Here is a 16,625-nt window from a genome sequence, read left to right on the forward strand (position 1 = left end):
TTTCACTGAGGAAAAATAGCTCTGGCTTAATGATAGGGTTTAATTTCAACGAATTTTATGAGAAAATATTGCAATATCTAAAACAAAACTGCACTGCAAAGAGGCCACAAAGTTTTTTAAGGGAAAATAATTAATCTTATGCTTGTTACTTGAACGTTCAAATATTTTGTTTCAATTTTGTGAACATTTGTTTTTCATGTTTTCTGCTGTTGTTTATTAGAATTGCTTAAAATGCCCCCATAGAATAGATTGATTATTTTTATTGGATTATTTTGAGAAATATTTCATTTTAAAATTTTGCTGCTTTGAAATTAAGTGTGAGGACACTTTTAATGAATATTTGTAATTTAGGAATAACACAGATGTTCTGGTTAATCGGAGAGCTCATTGAATTCTCTGAACCATTGTGTACACAGTCACTTGTAATCCTCTGTAAGGTCATCCCAGGTGTAAATTTCTAGCAAATCCGTGTGCATCTAAATTGAAATTGGAATGATACAGTGAAAGAATAAAAGAGAACAATGCCCTAGTTTGCAAAAGAGCTGCCAGTAACAGAGATGTAATGGGAGATAAATTAAAGCTTGAATGATCAACTAATTTATGTGAATCCTTGTCATTTCTAACAGAAAGAAAAATGCTTTTTTAGTATGGAGTAAAGCCTGCCCATACAAAACAAGGCAAAGTACATATGGATAGTCCCTTGATATCATTCACTTGCCGTGTAATCTTATTATGCAAAGTTCTAATCTTCACCTAGAATGAATGCCCCTGGGTCACAATATAGTCATATCAGGGTTTTTGGGGTCATGCTTTGTGATCCTTAGCTTATTCTTCCCAGTGGAGCTGGGATTTGAGAGCATCCCTAGACACTGACAAAAATCAGCGGCAGTATCAGCCAGAACCTGCTGCAATGTTTGGAAGACGAGACCAACATGAGGTCCCTGGTAGGATTAAAGTTGATTTGTAGCTGCAGGATTTTCTAACAGATGTATTATTGGACAGGGAATAGAGGCCACCGGCACAGTGAAATTGGATCACATTTGCCATTCTCGCTGCATCCACTGGTTGCTAAAGCAGCTGCTGCATGTGGATTTTACTTCTTTCAGGTGACGCGACTTGCAAGTCATTTTGAAGGAATGAGATGAAAGCAGCTTTGGTGATATTTCTGCTGCCCATAAGATTTAGTGGAAATGAAATGCGATTATTGATAAACACCTTTAGTGTTGGGAACCACCTGGTAATATCACTACCAGGTCCGGGGAAATAATCCTTTCCCACCTCTTTACTCTCAGTTGGGGACACAAAATGATTTCTTCTTTTTTGCACTCAACAATAAATGTGAACAGAGATGGTTTCAGTAAATGCTGAATTTAGATCAGGAACTTAAGATCTACATGTTGTTGTTTTAAGAGCAATTTTTAAGAAATTATCAATTTGTTCCAAATTTTTTTGCTTGAATTGTAAAGAATGCTTGAATTGAAATAATATTTTTGTGCATAATCTATTTCTTCCTCACAAGCATTTCTTTTGTTAACCTGTAAGATGGATCACCAATAGTATGCGTTTTGCAGACAAATTGAAAACGTTTGTGACCAGGAAGATATCATACATGAACAATTCACACTCCTCTCCCCAAAAACTGTATTTTGTCAAGAATTTCTTAAGTGTTGACCCTTTTGAACAAGAGTTTCTTTAAATCGTAAAAATTGTTCTACTAAATGCAGCATTTTGCTAAATTCATGTCATACAAAGAACAAAATCAGCCCGGGAAACAGGCCCTTCGGCCCAACGAGCCCGCGCCGCCATCTCAACACCACCAGTCCCCCCCTCCACCCACGACCCCTGTCTAATGTTTTATGGCCATCCAGATTGAGGGAATCTGATTTAGGGACAATTTATTCCTGCCAGTCAGCCTAACAGCACATCTTTGGGGTGTGGGAGGAAACCGGAGCACCCGGAGAAAACCCATGTTATGTAACTGAGTAATCAGTAGAGGCAAGAGTAGGCCATTCAATCTGTGCACCTGCTTCCCCATTCAGCAATATCATGACTCACCTTCTACTTCAACTACACCTTCCTGCATGCAGTAGCTCCTCCCCAATATTTTTTGATTCTCTTTGTATCCAAAAAGCTCTGCGTGACAATAGATAATTTGAAAGGTTCAAGATCCTTCAAAAAATTTCTTCTCATCTCAGTCCTGAATTGCTGACTTCTTATTCTGAGACTGAATCACAGAATCATAGTAATTTATAGCACAGAAGGGGACATTCAGCGCATTGTATCTCTGACCAAGAGAGTTATCTCTCCTAATCCCATTTTCCATTGGTTATGAGATATTTCTAAGTTCTTCAGGTGCGTATTGAAGTACTTTTTAAATGCTATACGAGAGGTTTTACTATTCAGCTAATAGGAATGTAGTGATAGTAGGGGGACAGAATAATTAAGGGGATAAAAACAGTTCTATGCAGCCAAAAGCAAGAGTCCAGAAAATAGTGTTGTCTATCTGATGCCAGGGTTCAGGACATCTGCTTTGAACTGGGGAGGAGCTTGCAGTGGGAGAGAGAAATTCTAGCTATTATGGCCAATGTAGGTATCAACAGTATAGATAGGCCTAGGAAAGAGATTCTGCTTAGGGAGTATGAGTATCTATGGCTTAAATTAAAAAGCAGAAACTCAAAAATAATTATCTCTGGATTAGTTGAGCCAAGAGGAAATCGATTGAGAGTAAATAGTATTAGAGGGTTGAATACATGAATCAAAGATTGGTATGGGAGAACTGGGTTTCAATTCATAAACACTAGCGTCAGTACTGCAGAAAATGGGAGCTGTACCATTGAAAAGGCCTTCACCTGAACTATACTGGGACAATTGTTCTGGCCATTCATATAACTATGGCAATTGAGAGGACTTTAGACTAAATAATGCAGGGAGGAGTCAAGAGAGGGAAAATGTGATAATTTAAAGGGAGAGGACAGGGTAAGAGAACAAAGTTGCAATAAGAATAATGATAATGAGATAATGTGGCAGGAAGGTACAAACTTAAGAGTATGTCAGCAGCATAAGTAGTAAATAGACAGAACTAAAGACTTTGGGGCCAATTTTACCAATTTTATTCTAAGTGTTGGGCAGACTTGAAACTGGGAAAGTTTCAAATCCAACTTTTAGGGCGCCCCCTCCCCATATGCACTCTGCAAAATTTTGAGCGTGTCAAATTCACACTGCAGAAGCTGGTGGGCGGGGCTTAACACGCTCAAAAGACTGCAGAGGGAGGTAGTGCGCATGTGCAGGCCTCCGATGCTACACATGTGCTTTAGCAGCAGCAGGGTTCTGACAGACAAAGAGAGAGCTGTCAGGTCCTTGCTAATGCAGGAAGACTGAAGCACCTCCTCACCCGCTTCCCCCACAATTGCAGGGGCTCATGGCCCAAGATACAGTCCCCACTGACCCGCCACCCAGACCAATTGCGGACCCCCCCCCCCCCCCCCCCCCCACCAGCCCCCACCAGTCACGGACCGGCCACCATCCCTCCACCAATTGCTGCAGAGTGCCAGTGGGCCCTCTCTCTCTCTCCCCCTACCACTCCCTTCAGAGTGACAGCGAGACCCCCGTCCCTTCATCCCCCCACCAATCCCTGCAGAGTGGCTGTGGACCCCCTCACCCCATTAGTCCTGCCCCCGGCACTACCTGGTGTGCATTGCTCAAGTGCCCGGTGGGCATTGCCCAGATTTTTGATAGGAGAGGGGATTAAGGGTTATGGGAAGAGGGCGGGAAAGTGGAACTGAGCAGCGACAGATCAGCCATGATCTTATTGAATGGCGGGGCAGGCTCGAAGGGCTGGATGGCCTACTCCTGCTCCTATTTCTTATGTTCTTATGTTTTTATGCCAGATTGGCATTGCCTAGGTGTCAGAGTGGCACTGCCAATCTGGCACTGGCCAAGGGCCACTCCCCTCTTGCCCTCGGCCTCTCCAGGAGGCCTCACTGGCCTCCAGTTCCATGCCAAGGCCAAGCACGTTCGTGGGGAGCATGTCTATTGTTTGCCGATGAGAACCTTTCCGGTGAGGTCATAAAAGGGTGAGCATGGACGATTGAGTGCTGGGCTCGCTAAGCAGACTCAAATGCCCACTTTAATAAATTTAAATATATTAACCTGCCTCTTACCCATTTCCGACGAGAGGCTGACCGCGCCGGATATCCAGCACTCATAAAATGGTGCCGTTTGCTAAAATCAGCCAGTGCCAATCATGCTCAGTGCTTTATGGAGCACTTTATCACCATGATACACCCGAAAACAAGCGCAACAGGAGGTAAAATCGCCCACTTTGTACCTGAACGTACATAGCAATTATAGCATAATGAATGAACTTTCAGCGCAAATATAAATTACAATCTGATTGCCATTACAGAAACATGGTAACAAGATGGCAAAGGCTAGGACCTGAATATTCAAGGGTATGTGACATTTTGGAAGACAGAAAGAGAAGAAAAGGCGGAGGGGTAGCTTTGTCTTTCGTACAGTGGTGAGAGATAACCTTTGTTCTAAATGTCAGGATGTAGAATCAGCTTAGTAGAAATAAGAATTAGCAAAGGTTAGAAACAACTTGTGAGGGTATTCTGTAGGTCCATTAACAGTACTTACACAGTAGGATAGGTTATACAGGAAGAAATAACGGGGGATTGTGAGAAAGATGCAGCAATAATCATGGATAATTTTAATCTACATATAAACTGGACAAATCAATTGCAAAGGTAGCTTGAAAGATGGGTCCATGGAATGTTTTTGGAACAGTTTCTGAGAGCAGAATATTGTGGAGCCAACCAGAGAGCAGGCTATTCTAGAACTGGGAATATGCAATGAGATAGGATTAATTCATGACCTCATAGTAAAAACGCCTTTAGGTAGCAGTAATCATAACATAATGATAATAGCCTGCTCAGTGACACCCAGTTTGGTTTTAGCCGAGGTCACTCAGCTCCAGATCTCATTACAGCCTTGGTTTAAACATGGACGAAAGAGCTGAATTTCCAGAGGTGAGGTGAGAGTGACAGCCCTTGACATCAAGGCTTCATTCAACAGAGTGTGGCATTAAGGAGCCTGAGCAAAACTGGAATCAATGGGTATCGGGGGCAAACACTCCATTGGTTGGAGTCATACCTGGTACGTAGGAAGATGGTTGTAGTTCTGGAGGATCAGTCATCTCAGCTCCAGGACATTTTTGCAGGGGTCCGTCAGGGTAGTGTCCTTGGCCCAACAATCTTCAGCTGCTTCATCAGTGACCTTCCCATCATCATAAGGCCAGAAGTGGGGATGCTCGTTGATGATTGAACAATATTCAGCACCGTTCGCGACTCCTCAGATACTGAGGCAGTCCATGTTCAAATGCACCAAGGTCTGGACAATATCCAGGCTTGGGCTGACAATTGGCAAATAACATTCATGCCACACAAATGCCAGGCACTGACCATCACCAATAAAAGACACTGTAACCACCACTCCTTGACATTCAGTGGTGTTACCATTACTGAATCCCCCACTGTCAACATCATTGGGTTTACCATTGACCAGAAACTCAACTGGACTCACCACATAAACACAATGGCTACAAGAACAGGTCAGAGGCTATGAATACTGCAGCAAATAACTCACCTTCTGACTCCCCAGAGCCTATCCATCGTCTACATGGCACAAGTCAGGAGTGCGATGAAATACTCCCACTTGCCTGGATGGATGCAGCTCCAACAACTCAAGAAGCTTGACAACATCCAGGACAAAGCAGCCCGCTTGATTGGCACCACATCAACAAACATCCAATCACTCCACCACCGACACTCAGTAGCGGCAGAATGTATTATCTACAAGACGCACTGCAGCAATTCACCAAGGATCCTGAGACAGCATCTTCCAAACCCGCAACCAGTTCCATCTAGAAGGACAAGGGCAGCAGATACATGAGAACACCAGCACTTGTAAGTTTCCCTCCAAGCCACTCACCATCCTTACTTAGAAATATATTGCCATTCCTTCGCAGTTGCTGGGTCAAAATGCTGGAACTTCCACTATAATGGCATTGTGGGTCAACCCATGGCACATGGACTGCAGCGATTCAAGAAGGCAGCTTACCACCACCTTCTCAAGGGCAATTGGGGATAGGCAATAAATGCTGGTGAACCAGCGACAAATGAATTTTAAAAAATTAAATTGTCACCCAGTTTGAGACAGAGAAGAGTGAATCTAACACTAGTGTTTTAAACTTAAGGGCAATAATGAGGCTATGAAGACAGAACCAGCGAAAGTGAACTGGGGAATTAGATTAAGGGATAGTTTGGTCAAGGTGCAGTGGCAGACATTTCAGGAGTTATTTCAAAATACTGAGCAAAGATGCATTCCAGCATGGAGGACAGACTCTAGAGTAAGGACGCATGTGCCATGGCTGAATAAGGAAATTAAAAACAGTAGCAAATTGAAAGAAAAAACATACAGTTCCTCAAAGAGTAGTACTAGGTCAGAAGATTGAATGTAATATAAAAAAAAAAGCAAAGGATTGGACAAAATATAATAAACAGCAAAGAAAGACTTAAAAAATGAGGGCAAAATAGACTGTGAGAGAACACTAGCTAGAAATATAAAAACAGATAGTAAGCTTTGCTACAGCTATTTAAAAAGCAAAAGAATAGCTAAAGTGAGCATTGGTCTTTTAGAGAGTGTCTGGAGAATTAATTCTGGAAAATAATGAAATAGCAGATCAATTGATCAGATTCAACAAGACCCATGAGGTTGGGCTCTTGGAGTATGATGTCCCTGATTGAATGCCTTCTGTGCCCGTTGGGCACCACAGGAACAGGGGTATGTTATTTCATCACATTTTAATTTGATGTTTTAAGTTTCCTTTCTGCTTTGTTTTTTAATTTGGGCGGTTCCCCTCCTTTTAGGGAGCTGCCGTTTTTTTTGAGTTGCCCCTAATGTTAAGTTGATTTAGTTTATTTGGCTGAACACAAAAAGATATCCCTGATTGAGGTCATAATTGCCCGTCCAATTGGAAAGCCTCACCTGTCTATAAATATGAGTGGGCCTGGTGGAACTCCTGATTCTGACTTTGTACCTGAAGCACTCTAGGAATGGAATAGAGATTGTAAATAATGGGAATCTGGTAGAAGCCTCTGAGGAGTTACTTCACAAATAGCATCCCAGAAATAATTGTCAATCAAAAGGTGAAATTGGGGAAGGAGGGTCGAAAAACAATTTCTCTCATTAGGGAATGAGTACTGAGAAAATTATTCAAACTACAGATTGACAGATCCTGATGAATTTCATCCTAACATGAGGCAAAAAGATAAAAGAGTGTGAAACTAAATGGAATGATAATTAATTGTGTGGAGAAGCAAAAAGACATGGGTTTGAATCCATTATTCCTAAATATGTAAATGCAGGTGGATGAGCCATAGAAAAGGCCAATATCATTTTGGATTTTGTTCAATAAGAGTATAGCGTACAGGATCAAAATGTTTGTAATGGAATGATTAGGCCATGCTTAAAAGATTGATGGTAAAATTGTTTCTCAGTAGTAGCTCAAACCAGGTAATAGGGAATTACAGCATTCTTTTCCATGGATAAGAAATTTGGACACTGTGTAAAATGTAAATGTAAATATTTTCTAACACCAGTTTTGTGGTACCAACAAAAGTGAGTTTCATCCTGACAGCTTTGGGTATCACACTGTTGAAAGAATATTATAGACATAAGAGACTATAAAGCACACATTCATCAAAATGGATTGTAAACTGTGTTTATGAGGAATGACTTGTATTACTAGGACTATTTTCATTGGAGCAAAGAAGGCTCAGAGGTAACTATGAAAGATATTGTTAGATGAAACAAGCAAAGACTATTTTTCCAGCAGGGATGTTGGTTACCACAGATTATCAACAGTAATAACTTATAGAGTCCCTTTAACACAATGACCTGAATTTTACAGCCCTCTGGGGTTGAGATGAAACACAGTAAGAAGTCTGACAACACCAGGTTTAAGTCCAACCGATTTATTTGATAGTAAACTCACAAACTTTCGGGGTTTGCCCTTTGTCAGGTGAAAGACAAACCCCGAAAGCTTGTGAGTTTACTATCAAATAAATTGGTTGGACTTAAACCTGGTGTTGTCAGACTCCTTACTGTGCTTACTCCAGTCCAACGCCGTCATCTCCACATCACGGCTGAGAGGAAAAGCAGGAGTCCGTATAATTGAGCACATTGGCAATGAATTCTGCCTGCCCACCTCACTGTGATTTTACCAATGGTGCTTGGCGTGGACATGGGCCAATTGAGGGCCTTACGTGGCTCTCTCGCGCTGCTGCTGAAACTTTACTTGTAGGGCAGGAAGTACTACCAATTAAAGATTAATCTCCTAGATACAGTTACAAGCAACCAAGAAAAGTATCTTAAGGACATGAAAATAAATTGTACAACTTTAAATGCTTTCGTTCATTAATTTCAGCAATTTAAGGAGCTGGGAAAACATCTTGTATAACTGAGTGGAGCAGTTATGTGACACCATGTCGTGGAACTTCCAAAGATACATCCGTCCAGCGTGGCCGAGTCACAAACCCTCTTTAACATTGATTAGAACTATAAGTTAGAGTACGAAAAGGTCCATTGTCTCTAAGCCAGTACTTTGACACAACCATCCAAATAAGTTCACTGCATTTCTCTCTCCTGCTAAGCTTGTATATTTCTCTCCTTCAAATGTTTACCTGCTCTTCCCTTAAAAGAGGCAGGGTCTTCACCTTAACTACTCCTTACGGCAAAGCATTCCATCTTTGAACAACTCTAGACATTCTTCACTGACAGTTTTAAATTGATTCTCTTCTAATTTATCTAATTCTGGTCTCTTGAGCATCCCTGATTTCAACAGCTCCATCATTCATGGCTACTCATTCAGTTACCCTAATCTCTGGAATACCCTCATTACACCTCTCTACCTTGTTTTCCTCCTTTCGTACATTTCTTAAAATGCAAGTCTTAATCAAGGTTAATCTAACTTAACAGCTGGGATTTTCCGGGTCCACTTGACACATGCACAAATCCCATTTGGCCACTAACTCTCACAAGTGGACCATAATGGGATTTGCGCCAGGGAGATCTCAAAATGAGATCTTGCCTGTTCCCATGTTAACGATGTGAACCTGATTTCCATCAGTTTAAATAGGCATAAACAACTTTACGCCATTGCTTCTGGTTCCCTACGCCAGCAGGAATCTGTGGTTTTCAAAACTGGAACACCTCGGTGCTTGATGGAATTTGAATTTAGTCAGTAAATCTGGAATATAAAGTTAGTCTCAGTAATTGTGACTACAAAGCTATCAGCAATTGTCACAGAAACCCCTTTGTATTACATATTCCTTTAGGGCTGGAAATTTACCATCCTTATCCAGTTGGGCCTACATGTGATCCACAGCAATGTGGTATACTCTTAACTGCCCTTAAAGAAGATAGTTCATCACCACCTTTTTAGGGGCAATTAGGGATCAGCAACAAATGCTGGCCTTCCAGCAATACCCAATCCTATTAAAGAATAAAGACAAGTAAATATTCCATGGCAATCATAGAGGATTGGCAACACTATCTAACAATAGTTTAGTTGTTGTTTCTTCACTTATTTCTTACCTTGGCACACTTTTTTTCCTTTGGGAAACAGTAGGGACGTGGCGCAAGGATTAGCAGGCTGATTATCAATCTGTTTAAACCACATCGTAATCACTCCTTCCGTGGCCAACAAATCTTGGAGTGGGACTTGAATCTGAATTTTCTGGCACAAAGGTAGGGGTGCTACATAACGAGCTGCAGGACACTGCCTCTTATTTGCTGCTATAGGAATATTATTATAGAAAATCTAAGGTGAACTAATAGCAATTCAACTGAAACACAAAAAGGGAGGTGCTACTTGACAAATGGCCAAAACAGTAGCCTATTTGAAGGGAACCACTAAAGTCTAGAAGTCATATTTCTTGCCCATCCTTCCCTGTTCACTGCTGCAAAAATTCAGTTTATACTCCACAACATCTGTATTTTTTGAGGTGTCTAATATACTCCCTACTTAAAAGGAAAATGGGACTGAAGACAAAGAACATAGAAAAAAAGCAATAATTTTGATTTGATTTGATTTATTATTGTCACGTGTATTAGTATTGTGAAAAGTATTGTTTCTTGTGTGCTGTACAAACAAAGCATACCATTCAGAGAGAAGGAAGCTAGAGAGTACAGAATGTAGTGTTACAATCATAGCTAGGATGTAGAGAAAGTCAACTTAATGCAAGGTGGCTCATTCAAAGTCTGATGGCAGCAGGGAAGACGCTGTTCTTGAGTCGGTTGGAATATGACCTCAGATGTTTGTATCTTTTTCCCGACAGAAGAAGGTGGAAGGGGGCGAGGCTCAGACTGTTGAGTTTGGAGATGAGTTTCGTAGGAATAATAGTGTTCAAGGCTGAGCTGTAGTCAATAAATAGAAATCTGACGTAAGTTTCTTTGTTATCTCGGTGTTCCAGGTTTGAGTGCAGGGCCAGTTAGATGGCATCTGCTGTGGACCTGCTGCGGCATTAGGCAAGCTGTAGTGGATCCAGGCAGTCCGACAGGCTGGAATTGATTTTTGCCATGACTAACTTTTTGAAGCGTTTTATAATGATGAATGTTAAATCCACCAGATTATAGTCATTAAGGCACGCTGCTTGGCTTTCTTCGGTACTGAGATGATGGTCATCTTCTTGAAGTAGATAAGGACTCAGATTGTTGTAAAGAGAGATTGAAGATGTCTGCGAATACCCCTGCCAGCTGATCCATGCAAGATCTGAGTGCTCATCCAGGTACCCCATCCGCTTTCTGTAGGTTAACCTTCAAGAAGGCTGCTCTGACATCTGCAATGTCTAGATAGAGGTTCATCCAAGGCTTCCAGATTGGAGGGCGTGTTCTTGCTGACCTCTTGCTCAAAACAGGCATAGAATGCATTGAGCTTATGAAGGAGGGGTGTGTTGGAGCCCGCAATTTTACATGCCTCATCTTGTAGCCTGTTTTGCAGATCTTGCCATAGTTGACAGGGTTCTGTGTGTCTAGCCTGGGACTCTAGCTTGGTCCCGTACTGTCTTTTGACATCTTTGATGGACCTCAATCATATCTGGCTTTCTTGTATAGATGAGGTTGCCTGATTTGAATGCCTCAGTCCCAGACTTCAGTAAGCAGTGGACATCCTGTTCATCCATGGGTTTTGGTTGGGAAACACATGGATTTGCTTCTTGGGCACACGCTCTTATACACACTTACTAATGAAGCCAGTTACTGTAGTGGCATTCTCGTTCAGGCTGGCCGCAGAGTTAATCTCAATGAACACTGAGATAACCAGACACAAACAAAATTGGAAGAGACAGAGTGAATAACAACATAAAGTGGTAGAGACTGTTAAGAGGGAGATACCATACTCTGTAACTTAAGTAATTCCTTGGGAGGTCCAGTAGTTACCAATGCATGTACTAAAATACATGGTCTATACTTACCTAGTTTCAAAGGTATTAAGGTATTTACCTTATGGGCCTGTTTCTAACCAAGAAGAATATTCTTCAAACTTGAAAAAATATATTGAACCCTGATTAAGATCTGATTAAAAAAGTAGTAGAAATCAACTCTGATGAGGGAATTATTTTATCCTATTCACTTCCAATCAGGAGTTGATTCTGAATATGGGCAGCTTTGTGGAAATTATGTACAATTCCCAGCAATGTCTGTGTGGAGTCTGCATGTTCTCCCCATGTCTGTATGGGTTTCTTCTGGGTGCTCCAGTTTCCTCCCACAGTCTGAAAGATGTGCTGGTTAGGTGCATTGGCCATGTACCTGAACAGAAATTAGAACCTCTTCCTCATTGGCTCTTGTTCAATTCTTCATATCTTTTCACTTTCCTGTTAACTGCTGTCTTGGTACTGCCAGTGGTATTGTTACTTATTTTAGCTACCCAGAGAATTTGTGGATAATGATTGGTCACAGTATGGAACGTTACTGATGTATGATTAGGTTATCAGTAGTAACTTCTCTTACATTAATGCACTGATATGTTATATTATTAACCTCTGCTGTGCCTCTGATACACAATTTTGATACTTAATTGAGGCCAGCCTGTTTTCCTTTATTGTGGGGTTCTTTTGCTTTGAATGACTTTTAATGCAATACGTGGTTTTAAGCAAACAAGTTTTTAAATGTCAGAATTTATGGTTATGGTGGCTACCCAGTCAAAACCTAAACATCCTGTTGAGCATTATCAGTGATATGATCTGAATGTATTTCCACATAATTGTTTCCTTATGGTGAATCATACTAAATTAAATCACTTCATGAATAATAGCATGTAAATGCTTAAAGTATTTTAGCAAAGGCATTAACTCTTTATATTAAACGAATTAAACTCACAGCAAAAGCCTTTCAGATGAATGTATTAAACATAGGGCAGCATGGTGGCACAATGGTTAGTGCTGCTGCCTCACAGCTCCAGGGACCCAGGTTCAACTCCAGCCTTGGGTAACTGTATGGAGTTTGTACGTTCTCCCTGTGTCTGCATGGGTTTCCTCTGGGTGCTACGGTTTCCTCCCACGCTCCAAAGATGTGTGGGTGTGTGAGATAGGCAGATTGGCTGTGCTAAAATGCATCTTAGCATCTCAAAATGTGAGGTTAGGTAGATTAGCTATGGGGAAATGTGTGGGATTAAGGGGATAGAACAGATGAGAAGGCGTGGATAAGATATTCTGTCAGAGAGTCAATGTAGACTTGATGGGCCAAATCTGGGCCACTTCTGCACCATAGGGATTCTATGATATGCATCTGAACATCTACCTGCAATATTTTCAATGAAAGTAGTCACTTATCCTGCTGTTTCAGTTTACCCGTGAATTCCTCCCTTCCAGGTATTAATATTTACTGTGGAAAATCATGCGCAATTTTATTTGGGTTTCTATACTTTGGTGTGACTTCAAATTCAATTTCCAATCAATTCAACAGTAAACTGATAACTGACTTTACTAAAGCATTTTTGCAGTGTCTTGACAGTACTATATTCTTTCTTTCAGGTTTCTGGCAATCATTTCTTTGAAGGAGAACTAACATGTTAGGAAGATATATTGGCAAGGTGCTGGGATTTGCAGGCTTTACTATACAATATGGCTGTATTGCCCACTGTGCCTTTGAATACTTAGGAGAAATTGTCATGGTATGTTTTTTTGGCTTTCTTCACGATAAATGATTGTATTCTGTTACATTTTGTCTTGTTTTCTGAAAAAACCCTCATTTCAAAGTTGCAAGGACCAAACAGTTATTTTTAGTGAGTTAACTATATTGGACCTCACACACTGATTATCACTCTGGTTCAAACAAGGACCCAAGAATGCATTTGATGCCATGACATCCATTCGAGTACTGAAATACCTGAGCCCCAGGGAATATATTGCTTGATTGGCAGCTCTGGTCTCTAATCTCTTCTGTCAATTTTACAATGGCTATTTGCACAGTATCAAGATGTTTAAATGCTTGCTGTTTCAGTCATTGATACTTTAAAGGATCAGGATGATTGACACTTCTCTTGGCTTGTCATAAAAAATGAGTTATTTTTAAGTGGAAAGTCATCAATACTTTTAAGGCTTTTTTCAACACATATTGTCACTGTGTCGTTCATTGGTTCTATACAGTGCAGAGGGGGGTGAATGGCCATTGAAGTGCAATAGCTTGGCATGAGACGGTGAGGGGTCATAGGGAATTGGTGGGATGGGCTTACCTTTATTTGAGGGACTGGTGGCGTAGATAGAACATTGTGTGTGTGTGTGTGTGTGTGTGTGTGCGTGCAAGAGGGTCCGCTTAGGACACTATTGATTAGTATCACGAATAGGCTTCCATTTACACTGTAATAAATTTACTGTGAGAATCCCCTAGCCTGATACATGGCCAATGCACCTAACCAGCACATCTTTCGGATTGTGGGAAGAAACTGAAGCACCCAGAGGAAACCCACACAGACATGAGAGAACATGCAGACTCTGCACAGACAGTGTTGGGAATTGAACCTGGGTCCCTGGTGCTATGAGTCAGCGGTGCTATGAGTCAGCAGTGCTAACCACTGTGCCACCAAGAAGACTAGAGGGCTTTACTTTTCTTAGTATACCTGAGATGTAGTCCCAAAGTATCAAGGTGCGAGCCTTTTAAACAGCCCATCTCGGCAACCAGCAACCACTGTGGTTGCCTCTGAACTCTCCCAGATTCTCTCCCAAATTGCCCAGCCTGACTGCAGCACGTACCTATCCCCCTCCCAATGAAAATCCATCTTTCCTGGCACTTTCTCCTGCTGCAGTCAGGCTGAGCGGGTAATTTTCCAGACCCCTACCTCAAGGAGGAAAGTGCAGCCCAGCATGTCAGTTTTTTTGATGAATGTGATAGGTAAAATACAGCCTGTAAATGGAAAGATTAATCTCAAAAGAAAACAGCTGCTGAGACACCCGTTTATGTTTTGAACATGCTGCTGAAAAAAATTGCTGTTTCCTCGATCAAGTTAAACAAAAAGTTTTCATTTGAATGTATTATTGTCAGATAGATCTGAAACTTCAGAGAACGATTAAAAGTTTGAACACCAATATTTCATGGTAAGAAGTCTCACAACACCAGGTTAAAGTCCAACAGGTTTATTTGGAATCACAAGCTTTTGGAGTGCTGCTCCTTCAGGTGATGGAGGAGCAGCGCTCCGAAAGCTATTGATTCCACATAAACCTGTTGGACTTTAACCCGATGTTGTGAGACTTCTGACTGTGACCACCCCAGTCCAATGCCAGGATCCCCACACCATGGCTAATATTTCATGGTCAGTGGTAATTTCAGGACCAAAGTTTTTGTTGGTGATACAGGAATGATTTTTTGATGCACAAATAAATCTATTGATTTAAAAATCAGTAATGCATTTTTCTTCATTTTCCAGTGTGCTGGCCCTTCCATGGAGCCTACAATTAAGACCAATGATATAATCTTCTCTGAGAAACTCAGTCGGCAGTTTTATCGCATTGAAAAGTAAGCTGCCACAACATTTGTAAGAAATATCAGAATCTCTAAATCATACAGTCTTACCCTTTGGATATATTTATTTTGTTCATTTGATCAGAATCGACATGTGAAAATGTTTCCCCTAACCCACTTGGAATTTTGTCTGCAGAGGTGATGTAGTAATTGCTAAAAATCCCAACAATCCCAGGATGAATATTTGCAAACGAGTGATTGGTCTAGAAGGAGATAAAGTCTACACTGGTGGCCCACTAGATGCCTTTAGGATCCAGAGATATGTGAGTTTTATTATCTTTATGTCATCTATGTAAACACAATGATAACATATAAAAATGAAGTAGAAGCAACTAGAGCCAATTTAACCTCATTCATTGTGTTGTTTAGGTTAATCTATAGGCTACTCCTTCAGTCTGCATTTTCCTTGATGCAAAGCCTCACACTATTTCCTGGTAAACTAAGTACGTGTTCAATCTTTTCATGCTTCAACTGAGTTGTTTTCTGTTGAACTGCATCACTGTTTCTTGACTTAACAACATTAAATGTAAATACCAAGTTCAATGTGATTTTCATGACCTGTTCCCATGTTCTCTTACATGATACCAGAAATAATAGTTTATAGCATCAAAGATATTGGCCATAACTCTACCACTTTGCCCCAGAATCGACGTGGGCAAGCATCCAACAATGGAAATCTCCGTTGACTTTGGGTGGAATTTCCAGTCTTGCCTGAGCGAGGCTGTAAAATTCTGCCCATGAACTAAGACACTCCAACCTTTTATCTTCTTCTAGCCCTAATATTTTAGTAAATTGTTGCTGTACCTTCTCCATTAATTTTCTACCCTCAAATGTACTGTTCAGATTGAACACCATACTCCAACTGCAGCCCAATTAAGCTCAAAATTTCCTCTTTGCTTTTGTATTCTGTATTCTGGATTTTTTTTGCCTTCTTATGGCTTCACACAATTGTGCTACTAAACTCAAGATTCTTCTCCTTCTCTGCTCAAGATTGTTTGTTGGGGACCATGTACACAATAATAGGCAAAAGCCTAACCTGTAGCCCACGTTGTCAGTAAGTGATTTCCAAAAATAATCACAAACACAGAATTAAATAACAGAATTAGTTCTGAATATAGAACTTCCTGTTACAAACTAATTTTACTATACAAATTATTTACAAAAGCTGGTCTGTAATGGCATAATGCGTGTTCATGATGCCCCTCTGTTAAGTTCTTTAATCTGTCCTGGTGATTTGTGGAGATGATCTCTCAGGCTCATGCCACCAGTAGTTCTTGGCTCCATTTCAGAAGCGTTGGATGCAGATGGTTATGGTGAAACCAGGTGCTCTAGATAACGCTGCATGGAATTGAATCCTTCATGATACTGGCACAGAAGCTAGCACAGGATTCTATCTTAGGTTTTGTCTTCTGTTTCATGTGCTCTGTGACAGTCCTCAGTGTTGTTTTGTAAAGGTGATACTCCTCCAGCAATCTATTTGTAGAACAGGACTAAAGAGATCTCAAACCATAGACTCTAGAATCACAGGTTGATTTCTGCCTTGTCTATGT

At 40.9% G+C, this 16,625-nt stretch overlaps 1 protein-coding gene across 5 annotated transcripts in view; it reads left to right on the forward strand.

The window, feature by feature from the left end:
- The window catches only part of immp1l (inner mitochondrial membrane peptidase subunit 1), a 137,543-nt gene that overhangs the window by 58,833 nt on the left and 62,085 nt on the right, over nt 1–16,625 (forward strand). For 3 of the 5 annotated variants that reach the window (XM_080189997.1, XM_080190000.1, XM_080189998.1), the window contains exons 3-5: nt 13,092–13,231; nt 14,981–15,069; nt 15,212–15,338. In XM_080189997.1, coding sequence (XP_080046123.1) covers nt 13,127–13,231; nt 14,981–15,069; nt 15,212–15,338 — 321 coding nt within the window. In that variant the 5' untranslated portion in view covers nt 13,092–13,126. Of the gene's footprint in view, nt 1–10,756; nt 10,851–13,091; nt 13,232–14,980; nt 15,070–15,211; nt 15,339–16,625 lie in introns of those variants that run through there. The other 2 variants (XM_080189999.1, XM_080190001.1) reach the window with 2 other exon arrangements.

Source organism: Carcharhinus amblyrhynchos, chromosome 6 (assembly GCF_965287045.1).
Source record: "Carcharhinus amblyrhynchos chromosome 6, sCarAmb.v2.hapA, whole genome shotgun sequence".
In the NCBI taxonomy this organism is placed as follows: domain Eukaryota; kingdom Metazoa; phylum Chordata; class Chondrichthyes; order Carcharhiniformes; family Carcharhinidae; genus Carcharhinus; species Carcharhinus amblyrhynchos.